Source organism: Mus musculus, chromosome 16, assembly GCF_000001635.26.
Source record: "Mus musculus strain C57BL/6J chromosome 16, GRCm38.p6 C57BL/6J".
NCBI lineage: Eukaryota > Metazoa > Chordata > Mammalia > Rodentia > Muridae > Mus > Mus musculus.
In genome coordinates, this window is record NC_000082.6 from 19,281,739 (window position 1) to 19,309,274 (window position 27,536).

At 37.8% G+C, this 27,536-nt stretch overlaps 1 protein-coding gene and 1 non-coding gene across 2 annotated transcripts; one reads left to right on the plus strand and one right to left on the minus strand.

Moving 5' to 3' along the window:
- Positions 1–4,055: 4,055 nt before the first annotated feature.
- Positions 4,056–5,003, minus strand: Olfr164 (olfactory receptor 164). Its single transcript, NM_146451.1, has one exon. It carries the CDS (start codon positions 5,001–5,003, stop codon positions 4,056–4,058), a length of 948 nt encoding a protein of 315 aa, NP_666662.1.
- A 20,957-nt stretch (positions 5,004–25,960) lies between these two features.
- Gm22158 lies at positions 25,961–26,086 on the plus strand. The gene has a single exon (XR_003952021.1). It is a non-coding gene; the product is annotated as a small nucleolar RNA SNORA17 (small nucleolar RNA).
- The last annotated feature ends 1,450 nt before the right edge of the window (positions 26,087–27,536 follow it).

Consider the following 27,536-nt stretch of genomic DNA (forward strand, 5'->3'; position numbering starts at 1 on the left):
GAAAATGATAAAAAAAATCTTTTATATTGGATATTTTCTTTATTTACAATTCAAATGTTATCCCCTTTCCCACCTCCCTTTCTGGAAAGCCCCTATCCCATCTCCCATCCCCCTGCTCTTATGAGGGTGTTTCTATACCCATTCACCCACTCTTGCCTCTCTGCCCTTGAATCTCCTACACTAGGGCATTTATTGAACCTACATAGGACCAAGGACCTCTCCTGCCATTGATGCCTGGCAAGGCCATCCTCTGATACAAATTCAGCTGTAACCATGTATACTCCTTGGTTGGTAGCTTAGTCCCTGAGAGCTCTGGGGGCTCTGGTTCATTGATATTGTTGTTCTTATGGGGTTGCAAACCCCTTCAGCTCCTTCAGTCCTTTCTCTATCTACTCCATTGGAGACCCCCCCCCCCAGTCAGTGTAATGATTGGCTGTGAGCATCTGTCTCTGTATTTGTAAGGCTCTGGCAGGGCCTCTCAGGAGACCCTCATCTACATCAGGCTCCTTTCAGCAAGCATTCCTTGGCATCCACAATAGTGTCAGGGTGTCGTGACTATATATGGGATGTATTCCCAGGTGAGGCAGTTTCTGGATGGTTTTTACTTAAGCTGTACCACTTCTGGGCATATACCCAAAAGATTCTCCAACATATATTCATATCAGACTTATTTATAATAGCCAGAAGCTGGAAAGAACACAGATGTCCCTCAACAGAGGAATGAATACAGAAAATGAGGTACATTTACACAATGGAGTACTTCTCAGCTATTAAAAACGATGAATTCATGAAATTCCTAGGCAAATGGATGGACCCAGAAAATATCATCCTGAGTGAGGCAACCAAATCACAAAAGAATACCACACATGCATTCACTGATAAGTTGATATTAGCCCCAAAGCTCCAAATACCCAAGATACAATTCACAGACCACATGAAGCCCAAGAATAAGGAAGACCAATGTGTTGGCACTTCAGTTCTTTTTAGGAAGGGGAACAAAATACTCATGGGAGCAAATATTGTGTCAAAGTATAAACCAGAGACTGAAAATTTAAAGGAACTCTTCCTGTACTTCACTAGACAACAGAATTAATCATGTGTTCATTTTCAAGTCCCTTTAAACATTCTTGACAGCACATTCCATCAACTTCCTGCTTGATAATGTGTCATGCATAGTGTCCATCATTGTTTCTAGAAGTCATAATTGTTCACGAGTCTACTAAAAGGCAATAACTTACCTCAGATTAAGATATGGAGGAACCCCTCCACTGACACCTGATAGAAATTGTTTGTGTTCTAACATTTGCTCCAACATACAAAACAACCTGAGTTTAACTGAGGAGCAGGTTTATGTGTGAGATGGCAGGATGAGAAGAACCATATATCAGAGATGATACAACTTTCCTACACTCTAGGGTAAAGTGAACGTTGTCCTAGTCCTCTTACTTGAAATCAAGTTTTCAGAGTTTGTGTTGTTGAAGTATTGTAGAACAATATGGGATATGGGTCTTACTCTAGGAATCATTTTGGCATTGAAAATCACTGGAAAACATACATTAACAATACCTACTAGAGTTATAGAAATCATAGAAATTTAAATAACTTCCTTATTTCATTCAATTGTTTCTTTCCATTTTAAAATCTTCATTTTAACATCTGTTTGTACAATTTTGTATTCTTTGAACACACTTAAATAGCATTTTAAATTGTCTGTGTATCTTCTAAATTGCTTAATTTAGAGAACATTACTACATGAACATTCATTTTGGGGGGAGTCATGTAGGATTTTCGTATAGATTTGGAAAGTGAAATCATCTGGAGTTAGGTTATTGGTTGTACCTTTTGGAATGGGATAATTTTTCTATCATTTTAAAATAACAACTCAGATCTCTGTTTGTTGTAACCAAAACGTGGCAGGATGTAAGTAAGCAGCATAGTGCATGATTTCTGTCTTGGGGCCATTCAGCAGTGGTGTGCTATTGTATATTCATATATATATATATATATATATATATATATATATATATATATATACACACACACATACACACACATATATGTGTGTATATATATATATGTATATATGTATGCACATATATACATACATACACACACACACACACACATATATATATATATATATATATATATATACACAAACTCATGACTAATCCTACTTCTTTGCACATTTCAGTGATAAGATTATAGTCATAACCCAAATGAATCTTGAAGCTTATTTTAAAACTAATCTAAGAATCCTGGAAAAATTAGAAATATATAATCAACCTTCAACTTTAATTCATTTTTTAATCCATTTTTTAAAAGCATTGTAGTTTTTAAGGGATTTTTAGATGATTGAATTGAGCCAGTCATTTGAACATAACAATATTTTACAATGTGAAAATTTCAGCTACTATATTTTTAAATCTGTTTATATGTGGCTCTGTGAAACCATGTTAGCCTGGACAAGAGAACACTAAAATATCACCCATTATCCAAATTTGCTATTAAAATTTCCATGCTATTAAAATTTCATGCAAACCATAATGAAATGAGTTTTGAAAACCACTTTAGATCATCCTGTCTGAACCTATCAAATCTTCAGGATTTAAATGAAGACTAAGGCATTACAGGGAGACAAAATTACTCTCCTAATGGCCTTAACAATACAAATTCCCAAGAGTCATTAGCTGTATAGAAGTTTAGTTATTTCTATAATTATGTGGGTATGGATGAACATGGACTTCAAATGATATGACAGCTTTAAGAAATTTCTAGATTTCAGCTTCCTCAAACTCCTGTGTACAAAGCCAGACTCCACCAGACAGTTTTTGGAGGAACAATTATAGTTATATTAGGTGGCCGCAGATTTTTTTGTCATAGGAACATTAGAATCTCCTTAATTACATTTATTTTCATAAGAATACCATTATAATATACCAAGAGATTTAAGAAAAATTAATACTTAGAAAAGATATATTTCTTTATTAAAATTGTTAGTATCAGGAATTAAGCAATTAATCAAAATTATTAGTGTGACTACAGTACATAACAAAACAAACATTATAAAACCTATACTCATAGGATTCTTATAGAAGTAGTGTCCGGTTCTTATGCCCAGAACCATGTTCCCAGAAGTAAGTCTCAGACTCAAGATATATTTACAAATACATCGGCAATATTGCTAGGGTTTTCTCTTATTGATCATAAATATTCCCATTTATTATAATCTACATTCTGCCACATATCTGTTTTCCTGTTCTTATGTCCCATGCATCCATCACATGTATCATCTTCACAGGCAGATCTCCAATGCCTGGCTCTTTCCCAGAATCTGTTTTGCCTTGTAGATGTCCCACATTCTATTCTACCATTTTCTATAGTCATATTTTTTTAATTGACAGGTGATGCATGAAAACAAAACATAATATGTTTATAACTTTTTATTATTTTCTCACTTTCCTGTGTAGGATATGAATGCCTACATAAGAATAAAATTAATCAAACCTCCTCATTCTCAAGTATTCTGCAGAATAATATACATGGCTTGTCTACATCTCAATCTTGTCTGTCTCTTTTGTCATTTGACAGTTACTTTCACTTATTTTTATTCTCACAACTGAATAAATAGATAAGAATTAGTAGAAAATTAGTAGCTGCATTTTAACAAAACTGTACATTTAAAGTAGTTTGAACTCAAGGGAAAATATCAAATATTATATATAAGCATGCACTGTATAGGCAAATTGTTATAACTGATAATATTACATTGAATTTGCAGCAAAAAATGTCATATTTGAACGGAAAAGAATAGAAAAATTTTGACAGTTACAATGATGAGAAATTCTAGTTTTTGGAATTCAGTGCTTCATCATATAAATTTTCACATAATGTATGCTTTTTGAGATATGGCTTTGTTCAATAATCTAGGGAAGTCTTGCTCTCAATATGTTCATCAAGCTGTAACTTTAAGTTACAGTATTCCTTCTGCCTCATTAATTATGCCCAAGTACTTAAAGCATGCCCAAGAACTTAGAGCATAAAAATCAGCTAACTCATGCTGCTGCCTTATCAATCCCTAACACTTTCATGAATGCTCTGGCTACTTCTTTGTTCCGGAGACTATAAATGAGGGGGTTCAACATTGGCGTAAGGATAGTGTAGAAAGCTGACACTATTTTGTCCTGGGTGGGAGAACGACCAGAAGAAGGCCGCATGTATATGAACATGGCTGCCCCATAGTACATTCCCACCACCATGAGGTGAGAGGAACAGGTGGCAAAAGCTTTGTGGCGACTCTCAGCTGAGCTCATATGAAGAACGGTCAGAATCACACGAGTATAGGAAGCAATAATGATTGCTACAGGTAAAGTAAGCATAATTACACAGCAGAAAAATATAATTCTTTCAAATATCAAGGTATTACTACATGAAAGTGTGAGTAAGGCAGGAACATCACAGAAAAAATGAGGTATTTCTCTGGCACCACAATATGAAAAAGACAATGCAGCTGCAACTTCTATTATACCATCAAGAGAGCCAAGAACCCAAGAGGAGGCAGCCATGAGGCCACATATTTTGTCACTCATGAGAATAGGGTACCTTAATGGGTAGCAAATAGCTACATAACGGTCATAAGCCATTGCGGCCAACAAAAAACACTCAGCTCCAAGTAGAGATACATAGAAGAATATCTGGATTCCACAGCCAACCATGGAGATGGACTTGTTTCCAGAAAGGAAGTTGAAGGCCATTTGGGGTACTGTAGTACAGATGAGCATGAGATCCATGAGAGAAAGTTGGCTGAGAAGGATGTACATGGGGGTGTGGAGATGAGCATCCAAGTAGATGAGAATCACCATGATAGAATTTCCTATGAAGGCCATGAAGAAGATACCCAGAATTAGGGAAAAGAAAAAAGTATGAAGAGGACTGTGATCAAATAATCCTAGTAGGATGAAATCAGAGTTCCTGGTCCAGTTGTTCCATTGTATCATGAGCATGTTCACTGAGGAGACAGAATATATAATAACAGTGTTATTGTGCCATATAAATGTCTAATATTTCCTTCCAAGCTAGAATGACACAGTGTTGTGCAAATATAAGAAGAATCTTTCATTGGACATCAGCTATCATTGAACATCAGGTGATATGGGATACTAAACTCGTTTTCAGTTATCTGTCTCTCTTTGTCTGTCTCTGTCTGTCTTTCTCACACACAGATACACACAGACAGAGACAGAAAGGGAGAGACAGAGACAGAGGCAGAGACAGAGGAGAAAGAGGCAGAGAGAGAGACAGAGTGAAAGTTTTATTCTGTAGCCACCTCTAATTTTGAAGTCATGATTCTCTTGCCTTAACCTCTAAGGTGTTGAGATTGCAGATATGCAGGTACCACAATGCCTGGCTTTTAAACTCAAATTAATTAGCAAGCAGAAATAGAAGATAGCATAAAAACCTATATCAAAATTTCTGCAATCACCTATGAGGAAGAATTTAATACACATGTGTAGTGTTAACTACCTTTTCATATTAACTAACATTAATAAAAATATTTCTGAGTCCTTGGAACTCCATCCTCTCTCACTTTTATTTTTCTGGTAGTTACCATGTCACATTCAGACAAGAAAATTCTATGTAGGAAAATGTAGAAATTTACTCAAATGTGATTACTAAATTCAATTAATTTCCTGAAATATTAAACTAAACACTAATTATTCTAATATCAGAAAAAAAAACACATACAGTAACATTGCAACTTTAGAGGTATTTCAATTCAAAAATTGTTGCTAATGATAGAAGACCATAGTGGAAGATAATAAAAACAAATATTTTTTATCATTGTATAATTAAAAATATATATTCATACATGAGGTGTCTAAGGTCAGAAATTTTCCTGAATGGCCTGGCTCTAATAGATAATAACTGCATACTTCGATCTTTTACTACATATTCCTTTAGCTGTGTCGACTTTGGTAAGTATTCACTTCAAACGTAATTTTCCATTCATTAACTATGGGTAGTTATAATATCTATAAGAATCCAAAAGACTAATTTAATAAAATTAAAATTAAATTTAATAAAATTAAATTTAAATTATTTTCAACATTACCTGCATTATGAGAATTTTAAATTAAATATGGTTATAGAGAATATTGATCATCCTCTTTGTACCTCTACACCTATACAATATATTTTGTAAAGTCATTGCTCATCGTAATTACTTGTTAATTTTCAGATTTCATGATTTCAAATAAGGAGTGTTTAACTTTTATTTGTCAGGTTCAAACTATAGTAGGAACACTTAATTAGGTCACAGCTGTATAATTATTTTAATTTCCTGTATTAAGATTAATTATATAATATATTAGGAAAATTGGGAGGAGTACAATCAATATCTATATGGAAAAAGAAAATCTCTTTAAGATTATTAAAACAATTTTCATGTTTTTCTTTCTTTTCCTTTTTTTATTGGATATTTTATTTATTTACACTTCAAATGTTATCCCGGATTCTTTAATCATTGCTCCACAAGAATTACGGAATCAATAGCTGGCATTGATCCATAGATTGGCCTTAAAAAATAGTTTCATACAGAAAGTAAAATGGAATTTAATTATAGTTAAATACCATAGGGAAGGATGTTAATTCAAGTTATATGAACAGAAATGGGGATATAATTATATATCTACAGATACTAATCTCCTTACAAGGAAGAATGAAAGAAATTTTCACTGTTTTTAAGTAATAATTGTTTTAAATGGTTTTAAGAGATATTAATCTCCAAAAAAGAAGGAAGGAATACATGAAAAATTACTTTGTTTTAAGAATAGAAGGGAGAAATAATGTTAATTGTTTAAGAGCCTTTAAGTATGGGTGGAAGAATAAATGAATCCAAGTCTTTGATGTCAAATATAGGAAACAAAGGCACAGAGATGGAGAGAAACCCTATCACAACAAATAATAATAATTGTTTAAAATTGTTTTAATTGCTTTAAGTTATTTAAATTATCACAATTAACATGGTTACAAATTTGGTGGTATTAATGACATGACTAATTCTCTGGGAGAGATGTCAGAATAGAGCCGGCCTAAAAAAAAAAAAAAAAAAAAAAGAAGCTATTAAATTGAACCAATCGATTTTGGGTCACCAGGCCAAGGACATGCTATTTTGGTAGAGGGTCTCTTTATGGTATTAAAAAAAAAAGGAATAGGTTTTAGAACCTTTCCAAAATAATATAGATCAGATATGACAGAGGAAGAACCCTTGAAGAACTTGGATGCAGACAGGAAAGAAATATTGAAAACTAAACAGGACAGGTCACATGATTTGCTGATCTTTCTAAATGGGAATAACCTGAAACTGGTTGAGACATATAAACACAAACAAACAAACAAAAACATAGAGGACATATTGTTTTGGCCAATTACATCACCAAGAGGTATGACACAGGCATCCAATTTACAGTGTTCTAAAGTCCTTCAATGTTTACACATTGCACAGTTGTGGGTCTTTGTGTGAGTTATCGTCTACTGCCAAAACTTCTCTCATCCACATTCAGAGTTATAGCATAATCTAATATAGACAGCTGATATAAACAATAAATACTGTTGGTTACAGAATACTTAAAATTCAGTACATAATATCTGTTCCAACACCACTGGGATTAACTGGGACCACTAGGGTCCAGGGACAAAGGAACCCACCCCAACAAGTGGCTCAGGTTCCTTCCAGTCTGCACCTGTTTACCTTGGGCCCAAACTCTGAAGCCAGTCCTACATTACCCAGAGGAGGCTCAAACTCCAGGCTCTCCAGGCTCTCCAGGCTCTCTAACACAGCTAGGATCCAGGATCCCAGTATCTTAGGAGCTTGGCCACACCAGGATTTCAGGGTCTCAGAGGAAGCTTGACTCTAAGGAACTCTGAAACACCCAGAATCTCAGGATCAAAGGATCCTGGAATCACAGGATCACAGAGACAGCTAGACTATGAGAAGTTCTGACACAATCAGGATTGCAGGAAGGACAGGCTCCAGGCAGATTTCAGGAACAGGTAGCACAAGAGATATTCATATGGTAGGAGACAAGCATAAGAATATAAGCAGCAGAAACCAAGGTTACTTGGCATCATCAGAACCCAATTTTTCCACCATAATAATTCCTCGATATACCACCACACCAGAAAAGCAAGACTTGAATCTAAAATCGCACCTCACAACAATGATAAAGGACATAAATAACTCCTTTAAAGAAATACAGGCCTTCCGGTTGGTGCCAGCACTGACGCACCTTGGGCACAGAGTCTGGGGACAACATCCAGGTCCCCACAGGACTCTCCACAGGATCTTAGAATCTCTGGTGAGTAGAACACAACTGCTGCTCCAATCCAATAACCCAGGACCTGAGACAGCATTAATTAGGGAAGCAGAAACCTGGTCTGACCAGGGTCACAAGTCCCTTCCAGTCAGCACAGAAATCTCACTAAAATCAGGGACTAGACAAGGCTGCCCACTTTCTCCCTACCTATTCAACATTGTACTTGAAGTCCTAGCCAGAGCAATTTGACAACAAAAGGAGATCAACGGGATACAAATTGGAAAAGAAGAAGTCAAAATATCAATCTTTGCAGATGATATGATAGTATATCTAAGTGACCCTATAAATTCCACCAGAGAGCTCCTAAACCTGATAAACAGCTTCAGTGAAGTAGCTGGATATAAAATCAACTCAACCAAGTCAATGGCCTTTCTCTACACAAAGAATAAACAGGCTGAGAAAGAAACTAGGGAAACAACACCCTTATCAATAGTCACAAATAATATAAAATACCTTGGCGTGACTCTAACTAAGGAAGCGAAAGATCTGTATGATAAGAACTTCAAGTCTCTGAAGAAAGAAATTAAAGATCTCAGAAGATGGAAAGATCTCCCATGCTCATGGATGGGCAGGATCAACATTGTAAAAGTGGCTATCTTGCCAAAACAATCTACAGATTTAATGTAATCCCCATCAAAATAACAACTCAATTCTACAATGAAGTAGAAAGAGCATTCTGCAAATTCATCTGGAATAACAAAAAACCTAGGATAGCAAAAACTCTTCTCAAGGATAAAAGAACCTCTGGTGGAATCACCATGCCTGACCTAAAGCTGTACTACAGAGCAATTGTGATAAAAACTGCTTGGTACTGGTATAGCGACAGACAAGTAGACCAATGGAATAGAATTGAAGACCCAGAAATGAACCCAAACACCTATGGTCACTTGATCTTTGACAAGGGAGCTAAAACAATTCAGTGGAAAAAAAGACAGCATTTTCAACAAATGGTGCTGGCATAACTGGTGGTTATCATGTAGAAGAATGCAAATTGATCCATTCCTACCTTCTTGTACTAAGGTCAAATCTAAGTGGATCAAGGAACTCCACATAATACCTGAGACACTGAAACTTATAGAGGAGAAAGTGGGGAAAAGCCTCGAAGATATGGGCACAGGGGGAAAATTCCTGAATAGAACAGCAATGGCTTGTACTGTAAAATAGAAAATTGACAAATGGGACCTCATAAAACTGCAAAGCTTCTGTAAGGCAAAAGACACCGTCAATAAGACAAAAAGGCCACCAACAGATTGGGAAAGGAACTTTATTATCCTACATCAGATAGGGGACTAATATACAACATATATAAACAACTCAAGAAAGTGGACTCCAGAAAATCAAATAACTACATTAAAAAATGAGTCTCACCGCTAAACAAAGAATTCTCACCTGAGGAATACCGAATGGCTGTGAAGCACCTGAAAAATGTTCAGCATCCTTAATCATCAGGGAAATGCAAATCAAAACAACCCTGAGATTCCATCTCACACCAGTCAGAATGGCTAAGATCAAAAATTCAGGTGATACCAGATGCTGGCAAGGATGTGGAGAAAGAAAAACACTCCTCCATTGTTAGTGGGATTGCAAGCTTGTACAACCACTCTGGAAATCAGTCTGGCAGTTTCTCAGAAAATTGGACATAGTACTACTGGAGGATCGTGCAATACCTCTCCTGGGCATATATCCAGAACATGTTCCAACTGGTAAGAAAGACACATGCTCCACTATGTTCATAGCAGCCTTATTTATAATAGCCAGAAGCTGGAAAGAACCCAGATGCCCCTCAACAGAGGGATGGATACAAAAAATGTAGTACATTTACACAATGGAGTACTACTCAGTTATTAAAAATAATAAATTGATGAAATTCCTAGGCAAATGGTTGGACCTGGAGGGTATCATCCTATGTGAGGTAACCCAATCACAAAAGAACTCAAATGATATGTTCTCACTGATAAGTTGATATTAGCCCAGAAACTTGGAATACCCAAGATACAATTTGCAAAACACATGAAATTCAAGAAGAACAAATACCAAAGTGTGGACACTTTGCCCCTTCTTAGAATTGTGAACAGAACACCCATGGAAGGAGTTACAGAGACAAAGTTTGGAGCTGTGACGAAAGAGTGGACCATCTAGAGACTGCAATATCCAGGGATCCATCCCATAATCAGCCTCCAAACGCTGACACCATTGCATACACTAGCAAGATTTTGCTGAAAGGACCCAGATATAGCTGTCTCTTGTGAGACTATGCCGGGACCTAGCAAACACTGAAGTGGATGCTCACAGTCAGCTATTGGATGGATCACAGGGCCCCCAATGGAGAAGCTAGTGAAATTACCCAAGGAGCTAAAGGGAACTGTAACCCTATAGGTGGAACAACAATATGAAGTAACCAGTACCCTGGAGCTCTTGTCTCTAGCTGCATATGTATCAAAAGATGGCCTAGTCGGCCATCACTTGAAACAGAGGCCCATTGGTCATGCAAACTTTATATGCCCCAGTACAGGGGAATGCCAGGGCCAAAAAGGGGAATTGGTGGGTAGGGGAGTGTGTGTGTGTGTGTGTGGGGGGGGTATGAGGGACTTTTGGGATAGCATTGGAAATGTAAATGAGGAAAATACCTAATAAAAATATTAAAAAAGAAAAACTTTAAGAAAAAAGCAGGTGAAATTCTATGTAGTGGAGGGTAGTAGAAACATTGGAAGAGATGGAATGGAGAATGGGAGTGATTTGAAAATTTACTTTTTAAAATTATTAAAATTTCTTTTAAAAAAGGAATGGAATCCTCCTGTGTGTTTTAAATAATTGAACTATAAATGTAACAGTAAAAATGTTGTATTCTAAAAATAAGTAAAGATCTCTTTAAAAAGACAAAAAAAAAAAAAAAAGAAAAGAAAAGAAATACAGGAGAACTCTGGTAAACAGGTCGAACCCCTTTAAGAGGAAACCCAAAAATCCCTTAAAGAAGTACAGGAAAACACAATCAAACAGGCAAAGGAAATGAACAAAAACCATCCAAGATCTAAAAATGGAAATAGAAAAATAAAGAAATCACAAAGGGAAACAACCCTGGAGTTAGAAAATCTAGGAGAGAAATCAGGAGTCATAGATGCAAGCATCACCCACAGAATAGAAGAGATAGAATGGAGAGCTCAGGGGCAGATAATACCATAGAAAACATTGACACAAGAGTCAGAGAAAATGCAAAAAGCTCCTAACCCAAAACATCCAGGAAATTCAGGACACAATAAGAAGACCAAACCTAAGGATATTAGGTATAGAGGAGGGCAAAGATTCCTAACTTAAAGAGCCAGTAAATATCTTCAACAAAATTATAGAATACTTCCCTAACCTAAAGAAATAGATGCCCATAAATGTACAAGAAGTCTACAGAACTCAGAATAAACTAGAACAGGAAAAAACAGTCATCCTGTCACATAATAAACAAAACATCAAATATATTAAACAAAGAAAGAATATTAAAACCAGTAAGGGAAAAGGTCAAGTAACATATAAAAGCAGACCTATCAGAAGTACACCAGACTTCTCACCAGAGACTATGAAAGCTAGAAGATACTGGGCAGATGTCATACAGAAACTAAGAGAACATAAATGCCAGTGCAGACTATACCCAGCAAAACTTTCAATTACCATAGATGGAGAAACAAAGATATTCAGTGGCAAAACCAAATTTACACATTATCTCTCCACAAATCCAGCCTTACAATGAATAATAGATGGAAAACACCAACACAAGTAGGGAAACTATACTCTAGAAAAAGCAAGAAATCTTTCAAGAAACCTAAAAGAAGTTAGCCACATAAACATAATTCCAACTCTAACAATAAAAATAACAGAAAGTAACAATCACTTTTTCTTCATATCTCTTAACAACAATGGACTCAATTCCCCAATAAAAAGACATAGACTAACAGAGTGGATAGGTAAACAAGACTTAACATTTTGCTGCATACAGGAAACACACCTCAGATACAAAAACAGACACCACCTCAGAGTAAAACGTTGGAAAATAATTTTCCAAGCAAATGGTCCCAAATAACAAGCTAGACTAGCCATTCTAATATCAATTAAAATCAAATTTCAACCTAAAGTTATAAAAAAGGATAAGGACAGACACTTAATACTGGTCAAAGGAAAATCTACTGAGATGAACTCTCCATTCTGAACATCTACACTCCAAATGCAAGTGCACCCACATAAAAGAAAATTCAGTAAAGCTCAAAGCACACATCGTACCCCACCCAATACTACTTCAACACTCCACTCTCATTAGTGGATAGATCATGGAATCACAAATTAAATAAAAACACATTGAAACTTACAGAAGTTATAGACCAAATGGTTTTAACAGATATCTATAGAACATTTCATCCTATAACAAAAGAATATACCTACTTCTCAGCACCTCATGATACCTTCTCCAAAATTGACCATATAACTGGTCACAAAACAGGCTTCAACAGATACAAGAAGTCTGAAATTATCCCATGCACCCTATGAGATCACCACCGACTAAGGATGGCCTTAAGTTCCAACACAATCAATGGAAGGCACACATACATATGGAAGCTGAACAGTGCTCTACTCAATGATAACTTGGTCAAGAAAGAAATAAAACAAGAAATTGAAGACATTTTTAATTTAATGAAAATGAGGACACATCATATCAAATCCTATGGGACACAGTGAAAGCAGTGTTAAGAGTAAAACTCATAGCTCTAAGTACCTACAAAAAGAAACTGGGGAGAGCTTACACTAGCAGCTTGACAGCACACCTGGAAGCTCTAGAATAAAAAGAAGCAAATACACCCAAGAGGAGTTGATGGCAGAAAATAATCAAACTGAGGGTTGAAATCAACCAATTAGAAACAAAGAGAACTATACAAATAATCAACAAAACCAGGAGCTGATTCTTTAAGAAAAACAACAAGATAGTAAACCCTTAGCCAGATTATCTGGAAGGCACAGAGAGAGTATCCAAATTAATAAAATCAGAAATGAAAAGGGAGACATAACAATGGAAACCATGGAAATCCAAAAACTTATTAGATCCTACTACAAAAATTTATATTCAACTAAATTAGAAAGTCTGGATGAGGTAGACAATTGTCTAGACACATACCAGCTGCCAAAGTTAAAACAGGATCAGATAAACCATCTAAAGAGTTCCATAACCAAAGAAATAAAAACAGTCATTAATAGTCCTGCAGCCACAAAAAGCCCAGGACATTAGTGGAGAATCCTACCAGACCTTTAAAGAAGACCTAGTACTAATATTCTTCAAACTATTCCACAAAATAGAAACAGAAGAAACACTACGCAATTGTTCTATGAAGCCACAATTATGCTTATACCTAAACCACACAAAGACCTAACAAAGAAAGAGAACTTCAGACCAGTCTCCCTTATGAACACCTTTGCAAAAATACTCAATAAAATTCATGCCACCCAAATCAAAGAACACATCAATATGGTCAAGTTTTTCTATAATCAAGTAGGCTTCATCCCAGGGATGCAGGGATGGTTCAATATATGGAAATCCATCAATATAATCCACTACATAAACAAACTCAAGGGAAAAAAAAAACACATGATCATCTCATTAGATGCTGCAAAAGCATTTTATAATATTCAGCATCCCTTCATGTGAAAGTCCTGGAAAGGTCAGAAATTCAAGACCCATACCTAAACATAGTAAAAACAATATACAGCAAACTAGTAGCCAACATCAAACTAAATGGAGAGAAATTTGAAACAAACCAACTAAAATCATGGATTACACAAGGCTGCCCACTCTCCCCCTATCTATTCAATATAGTGCTTGAAGTTCTAGCTAGAGCAATTAAACAACAGAACAAAGTCAAAGGAGTTCAAATTGGAAAGGAAGTAGTCAAAATATCACTATTTGCAGATGATATGATCATATATCTAACTGACCACAAATATTCCACTAGAGAACTCCTAAAGCTGATGAACAACTTCAGAAATGTGGATGGATATAAAATTAATAATAAAAAAAATAGCCATTCTCTACTCAAAGGATAAACAGGCTGAGGAAGAAATTAGGGAAACAACACCCTTCACAATAGTCACAAATATTATTACATACCTCAGTGTCACTCTAACTAAGCAAGTGAAAGATCTTTATGACAAGAACTTCAAGTCCCTGAAGAAAGAAATTGAAGATCTCAGAAGATTGAAATATTTCCCATGCTCATGGATCAGCAGGATTAATATAGTAAAATTGGCCATCCTGCCAAAAGCAATCTACAAATTCAAAAGTAATCCCCATCTAAATTTCAAATCAATCCTTCATAGAGTTAGAAAAAGCAATTTGCAAATTCATTTGGAATAACGAAACCCAGAATATCAAAAACTGTTCTCAACAATTAAAGAACTTCTGGGGGAATCATTATCCATGATCTCAAGCTGTATTACAGATCAATAGTGTTAAAAACTGTATGGTATTGGTTCAGATATAGGCAGGAAGATCAATGGAATAGAACTGAAGACCCAGAAATGAACCCCCACAATAAGGTCACTTGATATTTGACAAAAGAGATAAAACCATCCAGTGGAAAAAAGACAGCATTTTAACAAACGGTGCTGGTTCAACTGGTGGTCAGCATGTAGAAAAATTCAAATTGACCCATTCTTATTTTCTTGTACAAAGCTCAAGTCCAAGTGGACCAAGGACCTCCACATAAAACCAGATACACTGAAACGTATAGAGGAGAAAATGGGGAAGTCTCAAATACATAGGGGGAAAATTCCTTAACAGACACCAATGACTTATGCTCTAATATCAACAACAGACAAATGGGACCTCATAAAATTGCAAAGTTTCTGTAAGGCAAAAGACTCTGTCAGTAGGACAAAAAGGCAACCAAAAGATTGGGGGAAATTATGTACCAACCCTACTTCCTAATATCCAATATATACAAAGAACTCAAGAAGTTAGACTCCAGAAAACCAAATAACCCTATTAACAAATCGGGTACAGAGTTAAACAAAGAATTTTCTACCAAGGAATATTGAATGGCTTAGAAGCACCTAAAGAAATGTTCAGCATCCTTAGTCATCAGGGAAATGCAAATCAAAATAACCATGAGATTCCACCTCACACCAGTCAGAATGGCTAGAAACAAAATCAGGTGGCAGAGAGCCACAGAGCATCTGAGGCGGCACCATTTTTGGTTCCAGACAACCGGCCACCTTCAGGGCAGAAGACAGGTGTCCGCCAGGCCTGGGAGGCTTCTGCCTCAGAATCTGAGGAAGCCATCTTGGTTCCAAGACTCCGTGGAAAGTAGTCTACACAGGTGAGAGTTCGGACTACTGAAACAACGGCTTCTGTGACAGGCCAAAGTAACACAGCTTCTGGGAAAGATCCTGTTTTGGGCCTTCATCTTCGGCCAGGAGGAGGTCCAAACGCCAGATAACTGTGCACCTCCCTGAAAGAGGAGAGCTTGCCTGCTGAGACTGCTTTGACCACTGAAACTCAGAGGAGAGAGTTAGTCTCCCAGGTCTGCTGATAGAGGGTAACAAAATCACCAGAGGAACAATCTCTAAACAAAGAGAACTATAACAACTAACGCCAGAGATTACCAGATGGCGAAAGGTTAATGTAAGAATCTTACTAACAGAAACCAGGACCAATCACCATCATCAGAATCCAGCACTCCCACTTCGCCCAGTCCAGGGCACCCTAACACACCCAAAAAGCTAGAACTGGATTTAAAAGCATATCTCATGATGATGGTAGAGGACATCAAGAAGGACTTAAATAACTCAAAGAAGTACAGGAGAACACTGCTAAACAGGTAGAAGACATTAAAGAGGAAACACAAACATCCCTTAAAAAATTGCAGGAAAACACAACCAAACAGGTGATGGAATTGAATAAAACCATCCAAGACCTAAAAAGGGAAGTAGACACAATAAAGAAAACCCAAAGTGAGGCAATGCTGGAGATAGAAACCCTAGGAAAGAAATCTGGAAACATAGATGCAAGCATCAGCAAAAGAAAACAAGAGATGGAAGAGAGAATCTCAGGTGCAGAAGATTCCATAGAGATATCGGCACAACAATCAAAGAAAATGGAAAATGCAAAAAGATCCTAACTCAAAACATCCAGGAAATCCAGGACACAAGGAGAAGACCAAACCTATGGATAATAGGAGTGGATGAGAATGAAGATTTTCTATTGCGTCCCGCTCGACCGGCAAGAAAGACGCAACAAACCAGAATCTTCCGTGGCAAGAGCTTTATTGCTTGCTTCTTCAGGAAGATCCCGAACCGGGAAAATGGCGCTGCTTTTATAACCCGCAGTGTGACGTTTCAGCACCTGATATGGCGTGACAGCTCCTGATTCGTTGCTCGCCCATCACCCCACTATTAGACCCCGAAAATGGGAGTGACTGGAGTGAGTTCACTCTTGCATCTGCGTACAAGGCTTGTTTACTAGTTAGGCACAGCGGAGGCCCGCGCCATCTTATAAAGGCGATTGCTCGCGGCACACACGGCTCTCCTCAGAGATTACTGGCGGCACTCACTCGATTGCTCGCAGCATTTACCAGCTCTCCACAATTTTCAACTCAAAGGACCAGCAAATATCTTCAACAAAATTATAGAAGAAAACTTCCCAAACCTAAAGAAAGAGATGCCCATGAGCATACAAGAAGCCTACAGAACTCCAAATAGACTGGACCAGAAAAGAAATTCCTCCTGACACATAATAATCAGAACAACAAATGCACTAAATAAAGATAGAATACTAAAAGCAGTAAGGGAAAAAGGTCAAGTAACATATAAAATCAAGCCTATCAGAATTACACCAAATTTTTCACCAGAGACTATGAAAGCCAGAAGATCCTGGACAGATGTTATACAGACACTAATAGAACACAAATTCCAGCCCAGGCTACTATACCCAGCCAAACTCTCATTTACCATAGATGGAGAAACCAAAGTATTCCAGGACAAAACCAAATTCACACATTATCTCTCCAGGAATCCAGCCCTTCAAAGGATAATAACAGAAAAAACCAATACAAGGACAGAAACCATGCCCTAGAAAAAACAAGAAAGTAATCCCTCAACAAACCTAAAAGAAGACAGCCATAAGAACAGAATGCCAACTTTAACAACAAAAATAACAGGAAGCAACAATTACTTTTCCTTAATATCTCTTAATATCAACGGACTCAACTCCCCAATAAAAAGACATAGACTAACAAACTGACTATACAAACAAGATTCAACATTTTGCTGCTTACAGGAAACTCATCTCAGAGAAAAAGATAGATACTACCTCAGAATGAAAGGCTGGAAAACAATTTTCCATGCAAATGGTATAAAGAAACAAGCTGGAGTAGCCATTCTAATATATAACAAAATCAACTTCCAACCCAAAGTAATCGAAAAAGACAAGGAGGGGCACTTCATACTCATCAAAGGTAAAATCCTCCAAGAGGAACTCTCAATTCTGAATATCTATGCTCCAAATACAAGGTCAGCCACATTCATTAAAGAAACTTTAGTAAAGCTCAAAGCACACATTGCACCTCACACAATAATAGTGGGAGACTTCAACACACCACTTTCACCAATGGACAGATCATGGAAACAGAAAATAAACAGGGACACAGTGAAACTAACAGAAGTGATGAAACAAATGGACTGAACAGATAACTACAGAACATTTTATCCTAAAACAAAAGGATATACCTTCTTCTCAGCACCTCATGGTACCTTCTCCAAAATTGACCACATAATTGGTCACAAAACAAGCCTCAACAAATACAAAAATATTGAAATTGTCCCATGCATCCTATCAGATCACCATGGACTAAGGCTGATCCTCGATGACAAAATAAATAATAGAAAGCCAACATTCATGTGGAAACTGAACAACACTCTTCTCAATGATACCTTGGTCAAGGAAGGAATAAAGAAAGAAATTAAGGACTTTTTGAAGTTTAATAAAAATGAAGCCACAACATACCCAAACTTATGGGACACAATGAAAGCATTTCTAAGAGGAAAACTCATAGATCTGAGTGCCTCCAAAAAGAAACTAGAGAGAGCACACATTAGCAGCTTGACAACACACCTAAAAGCTCAAGAACAAAAGGAAGCAAATTCACCCAAGAGGAGTAGAAGGCAGGAAATAATCAAACTCAGATGTGAAATCAACCAAGTGGAAACACGAGGAACTATTCAAAGAATCAACCAAATGAGGAGCTGGTTCTTTGAGAAAATCAAAAGATAAATAAACCCTTAGCCAGACTCCCTAGAGGGCACAGGGAAAGCATCCTAATTAACAAAATCAGAAATGAAAAGGGAGACATAACAACAGATCCTGAAGAAATCCAAAACACCATCAGATCCTTCTACAAAAGGCTATACTCAACAAAAATGGAAAACCTGGATGAAATGGATAAGTTTCTAGACAATACCAGGTACCAAAGTTAAATCAAGATCAGGTTAATGATCTAAACAGTCCTATATCCCCTAAAGATATAGAAGCAGTCATTAGTAGTCTCCCAACCAAAAAAAGCCCAGGACCAGATGGGTTTAGTGCAGAGTTCTATAAGACCTTCAAAGAAGATCTAATTCCAGTTCTTCACAAACTATTCCACAAAATAGAAACAGAAGGTACTCTACCCAACTCATTCTATGAAGCCACAATTACTCTGATACCTAAACCACAAAAAGACCCAACAAAGATAGAGAACTTCAGACCAATTTCCCTTATGAATATTGATGAAAAAATCCTCAATAAAGTTCTTGCTAACCAAATCCAAGAACACATCAAAACAATCATCCATCCTGACCAAGTAGGTTTCATCTCAGGGATGCAGGAATGGTACAATATACGGTAATCCATCAATGTAATCCAGTATATAAACAAATGCAAAGACAAAAACCACATGATATTCTCGTTAGATGCTGAGAAAGCATTTGACAAAATCCAACACCCATTCATGATAAAAGTCTTGAAAGATCAGGAATTCAAGGCCCATACCTAAACATGATAAAAGCAATCTACAGTAAACCAGTAGCCAAAGTAAATGATGAGAAGCTAAAAGCAATCCCACTAAAATCAGGGACTACAAAAGGCTGTCCACTCTCTCCCTACCTATTCAACATTGTACTTGAAGTCCTAGACAGAGCATTTCGACAAAAAAAAAAAAAAAAAAAAAGAGAGATCAACGGGATACAAATTGGAAAAGAAGAAGTCAAAATATCGCTTTTTGCAGATGATATGATAGTATATATATAAGTGACCCTAAAAATTCCACCAGAGAACTCCTAAGCCTGATAAACAGCTTCAATGAAGTAGCTGGATATAAAATTGACTCAAACACGTCAATGATCTTTCTGTACACAAAGGATAAACAGGCTGAGAAAGAAATTAGGGAAACAACACCCTTCTCAATAGTCACAAATAATATAAAATACCTTGGCATGACTCTAACTAAGGAAGTGAAAGATCTGTATGATAAGAACTTCAAGTCTCTGAAGAAATAAATCAAAGAAGATCTCAGAAGATGGAAAGATCTCCCATGCTCATGGATTGGCAGGATCAATATAGTAAAAATGGCTATCTTGCCAAAAGCAATCTACAGATTCAATGCAATCCCCATCAAAATTCCAACTCAATTCTTCAACGAATTAGAAAGGGCAATCTGCAGATTCATCTGGAATAACAAAAAACCTAGGATAGCAAAAACTCTTCTCAAGGATAAAAGAACCTCTGGTGGAATCACCATGCCTGACCTAAATCTGTACTACAGAGCAATTGTGATAAAAACTGCATGGTACTGGTATAGTGACAGACAAGTAGACCAATGGAACAGAATTGAAGACCCAGAGATGAGCCCACACACCTATGGGCACTTGATCTTTGACAAGGGAGCTAAAACCATCTAGTGGAAAAAAGACAGCATTTTCAACAAATGGTGCTGGCACAACTGGTGGTTATCATGTAGAAGAATGCGAATTGATCCATTTCTATCTCCTTGTACTAAGGTCAAATCTAAGTGGATTAAAGAACTCCACATAAAACCAGAGACACTGAAACTTATAAGGAGAAAGTAGGAAAAAGCCTCGAAGATATGGGTACAGGGGAAAATTTCCTGAATAGAACAGCAATGGCTTGTGCTGCAAGATCAAGAATTGATCAATGGGACTTCTTAAAATTGCAAAGCTTCTGCAAAGCAAAAAACACCATCAATGAGACAAAAAGACCACCAACAGATTGGGAAAGGATCTTTACCTATCCCAAATCGGACAGGGGACTAATATTCAATATATATAAAGAACTCAAAAAGGTGGACTCCAGAAAATCAAATAACCCCATTAAAAAATGGGGCTCAGAGCTGAACAAAGAATTCTCACCAGAAGAATACCGAATGGCTGAGAAACAACTGAAATATGTTCAACATCCTTAATCATCAGGAAAATGCAAATCAAAACACCTCTGAGATTCCACCTCACACCAGTCAGAATGGCTAAGATCAAAATTTCAGGTGACAGCAGATGCTGGTGAGGATGTGGAGAAAGAGGAACACTATTCCATTGTTGGTGGAATTGTAAGCTTGTACAACCACTCTGGAAATCAGTATGGCGGTTCCTCAGAAAATTGGACATATACTACCGGAGGATCCTGCAATACCTCTCTTGGGCACATATCGAGAAGATATCCCAACTGGTAAGAAGGACACATGCTCCACTATGTTCATAGAAGCCTTATTTATAATAGCCAGAAGCTGGAAAGAACACAGATGCCCCTCAACAGAGGAATGGATACAGAAAATGTGGTACATTTACATAATGGAGTACTACTAAGATATTACAAAGAATGAATTTATGAAATTCCTAAACAAATGGATGGACCTGGAGGGCATCATCCTGAGTGAGGTAACCCAATCACAAAAGATCTCGCACAATATGTACTCACTGATAAGTGGATATTAGCCCAGAAACTTAGGATACCCAAGATATAAGATAAAATTTGCTAAATGCATGAAACTCAAGAAGAACGAAGACTAAAGTGTGGACACTTTGCCCCTTCTTAGAAATGGGAACAAAACACCCATAGAAGGAGTTACAGAGACAAAGTTTGGAGCTGTGACGAAAGAATGGACCATCTAGAGACTGCAATATCTAGGGATCCATCCCATAATCAGCCTCCAAACGCTGACACCATTGCATACACTAGCAAGATTTTGCTGAAAGGACCCAGATATAGCTTTCTCTTGTGAGACTATGCTGGGGCCTAGCAAACACAGAAGTGGATGCTCACAGTCAGCTATTGGATGGGTCACACGGCCCCCAATGGAGGAGCTAGAGAAAGTACCCAAGGAGCTAAAGGGAACTGCAACCCTATAGGTGGAACAACAATATGAACTAACCATTACTTTGGAGCTCTTGTCTCTAGCTGCATATGTATCAAAAGATGGCCTAGTTGGCCATCACTGCAAAGAGAGTCCCATTGGACTTGGAATCTTTATATGCCCCAGTACAGGGCAAAGCTAGGGCCAAAAATGGGGAGTGCTGAGTAGGGGATTGTGGGGGTGGCTATGGTGGAGTTTTGGGATAGCATTGGAAATGTAAATGAGGAAAATACCTAATTAAAAAAAATAAAGAAAATATCCAAAAAAAAAAACAAAAACAAAAAAACTCAGGTGGCAGCAGATGTTCACAAGGTTGTGCAGAAAGAAGAACACTACTCTTTTGCTTGTGTCTGTGATGATAAGGAGTCTCGCCTTCGAGGACAAACACACAGGTCACACTCAGATCCTTCTGCAGCATAGCTTTAATGCATCTTGAGAGAAAGATGATTAGCTTCTGGGGGAGGAGGCCCAGAACACAGGAAACTCGGTCCTTAAATAGACCACAAGAGGGGTTGGAGACGTATTTCACCCTGACTGGCTGCTCACTATCAGCCCAGATGATGCCACAGGACAGGCAGGGCACAAGGAATGGAAAAATACCCCAGCCCAAGCGAAGACTAATTGTTTACCAATTAGAACACCGAATATCAGCGCCATCTTGTAATGGCGATTGCAAGGGCATCTCCTCACAATTGCTGATGGGATTGCAAGCTTGTACAACCCTCTGAAAATCAGGTTGGCAGTTGCTCAGAAAATTGAATATAATACTATCTGTGGACCCAGGCATATAACTCCTGGGAATATACCCATAAGATGCTCCAACATGTAATAAGGGCACATGCTCCTCTATGTTCATAGCAGCCTTATTCGGAATAACCAGGAGCTGGAAAGAACACAGATTTCATTCAACAGAAGAATGAATACAGAAATTGTGGTAATTTGCACAATGGAGTACTACTTAGCTATTAAAAATGATGAATTCATGAAATTCTTAGGCTAATGGCTGGATCTGGAGGATATCACCCTGAGTGAGGTAACCCAATCACAAAAGAACACACATGGTATCCACCAATAAGTGGATATTAGACCAAAAGCTCCAAATATCCGAGATACAATCACAGACCACATGAAACTCAAGAAGGAAAAAGAACAAAATGTGGGTGCTTTGGTCCTTCTTAGAAGGAGAACAAAATACTCACAGGAGCAAATATGGAGATAAAGTGTAGAGCAGAGATTGAAGGAAAGGCCATCCAGAGACTCTCCCACCTGGGGATTCATCACATATCCAGTTATCAAACCAGACACTATTGTGGATGCATGCCGAAAGGAGCCTGATATGGCTGTCTTCTGAAAGGCCTTGCCAGATCCTTACAAATACAGAGATGGATGCTTGCAACCAACTGTTAGACTGAGCATAGGGTCCCCAATAGAGGAGTTAGTGAAAGGACCGAAGGAGATGAAGGGAATTGCAGCCCCACAGGAAGAAAAACAATATCAACTAACCCGTCCCCCAAGAGCTCTCAGGGAATAAGACATCATCAAAGTAGGACATGTGGCTCCCACTGCATATGTTGCAGAGGATGGCCTTGTCATGCATCAGTTGGAGGTGAGGTTCTTGTTTCTCTGAAAGCTTGATAGATGTCCCAGTGTAGGTGAACTGAAGGCAGGGGTTGGGGTGGGAGTGAGTATGGGGGTGGAGGAACACCCTAATAGAAGAAGGGGGAAGGAGAATGAAATAGAGGGTTTCGGGGGGGAATGGGGAAGGGGACAACATTTGAAGTGTAAATAAAAATTATATTTAAAAAAGAATACTTAAAATTCATCATGTCCTCCTTTACGTGGAATGGAGGAAGATTTATGACTATTTTGTTGTTGATCAAACTAAGTCCTAAAAATGACAGTTTTCTTTCAGCTGCTCAAACAAGGAGCAAAAATGTATCCTTAATTGATCTGTGCACCTTGTACAAGCCATACGAATACCTTTTCAAAGCTAAAAATTTGGCGGTAAGATTCATATATTACAGAATGAAACACAAAGATGCAGCTCTGACAAGAATCATCTTCAAGAATGCCAAAATGACCAGCTGTTCCTGCTCCCTGCCTGATCCTGCCACACCTCATGTAGTTTCCAGAGACTTACTTGGAGAACATTGTCAGCAGTGACTGATGATCCTCAGTGACCTGGGTTTGTCTATCCTTTCAGATGTTTCCACTCAGTTCTTCAGTTAAGCCCTGAACTTTCTGAGTACACAGAGACTTGACAGTAAATAAGGTCAGCCAGCTTTTCTTTGCCAAAACCATTTTTGTTATTATCTTTTGCCCCCCTCCCAGAATTACTTCTTCACCCCAATTCAGCAGAAAGTAGATGTAGAGAGTTATCATCCTGATCCCTTGGGTTTGTGGTACCTAGTTATGGTTATTTTATAAATTATAGATAGGTTGTTATTTATAAATGGTCATAATTTTGAACAGGGAAGAAACTAAATAGATTAAACTTGGTGATTTCTATATTTTCTTTCCCCTTCTCTATCCTTTCTTTCTTAGGTAAAGGGAATGGGGTTGAAAAGGAAAAAAGGTAATAGAGTATTATTATAAGAGCCTAGATATATAGGGATGGATTATTAAATTTACTCTTAAACAAAGAATTTTATAGCCACACTCTTACATTTGTAGAAATTGTTATATTTGCATGCAGAATTGAAATTATATTTTCATACATTGGTACATAATTTATATATTGATACAGAGTTAAAGTTTCATTGGAACAAATCTTTGTATATTGGTATAAAATTTAAAATTAATCTGTTACTCTTAAGTGCTGAGCCTATATAACTCATTTAAGAATAAAAGGCTTAGACATATTCCTTTCACTTCAAGGAAAGATATGAACATCAATACTTCCATATGGAGTTGCTATAATTATGGCAAGCTAGCTAGATGTTCTAATTTCCTCTGCTGACAAAATTCTCTCCTTAAAGGTCAAATGTATGCAGGATAGTCAACTGCTAATCTCTGACAAGACAGGGTAAGCTAGTCATTCATAATTTTTGCTTTACTTAAGTTTGTCAGATGGTCCAGAAGGCTGAAGACAAATGCTCCAATATTATAAGAATGTTGGGGACTATCCACACAATCAGCTGTCTGCAAATTGCACAAATTTTGGAAGCTATGTTTTTAATTCCTTCTTAAATCTCTGATGTGGTTGAAGACTTGTTATAGTCTCAAACTTGAACTTAAGTTGTCTACCATTAAAGAAGATGTTCTAGATTTGAAAAGATGTTTTTCAGTTGGTGATACAAGCTGAAATCAAGCATGATTAAGATACATATATTTTAAACTCTTTAAGTTAGGACTGATGCTAGAATACTGTATCTAAATTGCCAAATATGATGAACTGGGTGTCATAAGTATATATCATATTAATTTGCATAATTGTTATAATTATGTTCAACATATATCTGAGATAAAGGAACCTTTTAAATTAAACAAAAGAAGGAGATGTAGCTGCTTGTATTCTAATGCTAATTGGGTTATCCAGAACACTTTGCACAAGAGGGTCTGCATGTAGCTTCTGTAACCTGCCCTAGTTAAATTTGATTGTAAATAAAGATGTCAGAAGCCAATAGGTGGGAGGAGAGACAGAGGCAGGATTTAAAATTCCTGGGTTTGGGACTGCTAAAAGGAGGAGAAATGCAGAAATACTACATTCCTGAGAAATAGGGAGAAGAGAGTGGCAGAGCCGAGCCGCCATGTAAAAGAGACAAGAAAACACTGCCCAGAGGGTTATTCACTTGGGTCAAGAAGAACCAAGATTAGTAAGCAATAACTAGAAATTATCAGTTGAAGGAAGATTCTAACAGCATGAAGATTAGGCAGTTGCCCAGCTATTGTGCTGATTAATATATATTAAAATGTATAGGCTGTGTGTGTATGTGTGTGTTTCATTAGAAAACATAAACCACTAAGGATGGTAGTAATCCTGTGCCAGGACTTATTGAAAATATTAACATTACAGCCTATAATCTACCTAGTCAAAAGCAAAAAACAAGTCCTAGAATTGAACGAATATTAAAACACACCACACCAAATATATGGAATACAACAATGACACTTCAAAGAGAAAAGTTTATAAGAGTGACTACATGGAAAAAAATCCTGCCAGACTTTAAAGGCATTGCAGCTGTTCTGACACATGTGTGTCAGTAGGTGTCAAAGAGGAGAAACACTATGCCTATACTCAGTATTCTTACCTAAGAACATCTAAATGATTAATAGCCTAGCATTCCTTTAAAAAAATGAGAACATAAGATGACCACCAGTAGCTCCCAGGCAAAGATCCAGCTAGAAGAATCTAGATCTAGCTTAGAAGAATACCAGCTCTAGGTGGGAGTGAGCCCAAGACAAAGGACTCTCAAAAGAGATCATTTGAGTAGGGCAGAGGAGGAGTGCAGCTGAAAAAGCCCACACACTAGTGACATGGGACTCAAACAGAGAGCTAGACTAAGATGACCATCAGTTCAGTAGGTGAAGACCTGGAGGGGGCAAACTATCTCTAAAATGAAGTATGTCCAACTCCATGATGCATAGGTGGTGCATAGCACTCCTAAGTTGACTCCAGACACTCAGAGACCATGGATACCACTAAGAGGACCAAGTAAGTCATGGAGAAATGATAGATAAAGAGAAAGTTGTGAGCATGAGGGGGTGGGGGACTGGAAACTCAAACATAGTGAGGAATAGTCTGATGTGAGTAGCTGATGATGCATCCTGACATATGCTGCCTCTTCAGTACCAAGGGTTTATTGCCACCAAAGGTCAAGCAGACATCCATAGTCTGGGATGCTGCCATGAGACATGTTAATGTCTGAGAACTGTGCAGAACTTGATCCTCTCCTCATTTGAGAATCACGAGAGAGCTGTCCCTAGAGGCATAAAAGCAGGAGAGCAGACTCCACCCCTAGACGACAGACTCTGCACATTGTGGGGTTTGTAGTAGAGCCAGAAACCAGTGTGGTAAAGCTGTTCCCCCCAATTCCCTGCTGTGAGTGACATGGGGGAGCGAGATATGCCCACCCACCTCTCTCCCTCTTGCCACCTACATTAGTCTGGAGAGCTGGCCCTGAGGTCATCGAAGTGGGAGAGCTGTTGCTGTGCCTTGTCTAATACAACACTATGGAGAGTATTTCCTGAGCCACCCCTGGGGCACAGAGAAGAGCTGGTCCTAAATGTGGAGGTTGTGGGTGAACAGGATGCAAGAATATGAGCACAGTAGAATCTGTCCTGCCTCTTATCTACAGGCTAGTGGTGAGGATGAAAGAGAGACACCCTCCTCCCCTCTCTTATCCCTTGCCATCTTTGGCAGGTGGGAGAGCTGAAACCAGTGTCATGAGAGTGGAAAAATTGGCCCGTGTCCCAAACCAGCTGCAACACTAAGGAAATCATGCCTTGAATCTCATCTGGGCATCAGGGGAGAGCTGGCACTCATTGCAGGGGTTTCTGGTGAGCCATCTCCCAAGGCATGGGAGCAGAGAGCTGGAAGACTGACCAGCTCAATTTACCTCTCAGGCCTAGATCCAGGAATTTGAATTGGGACACCCCAACATCTATCCCACTGGTGAACTGCTAGAGTGTATGAAGTGGCTCATCTTATAGATCCAAACCCACAGGATCTCCATCACACAGGGCAACAACAGGTTATCTGAGAGTAATTCAAGTGAGGTTCCTGTGTTGATCA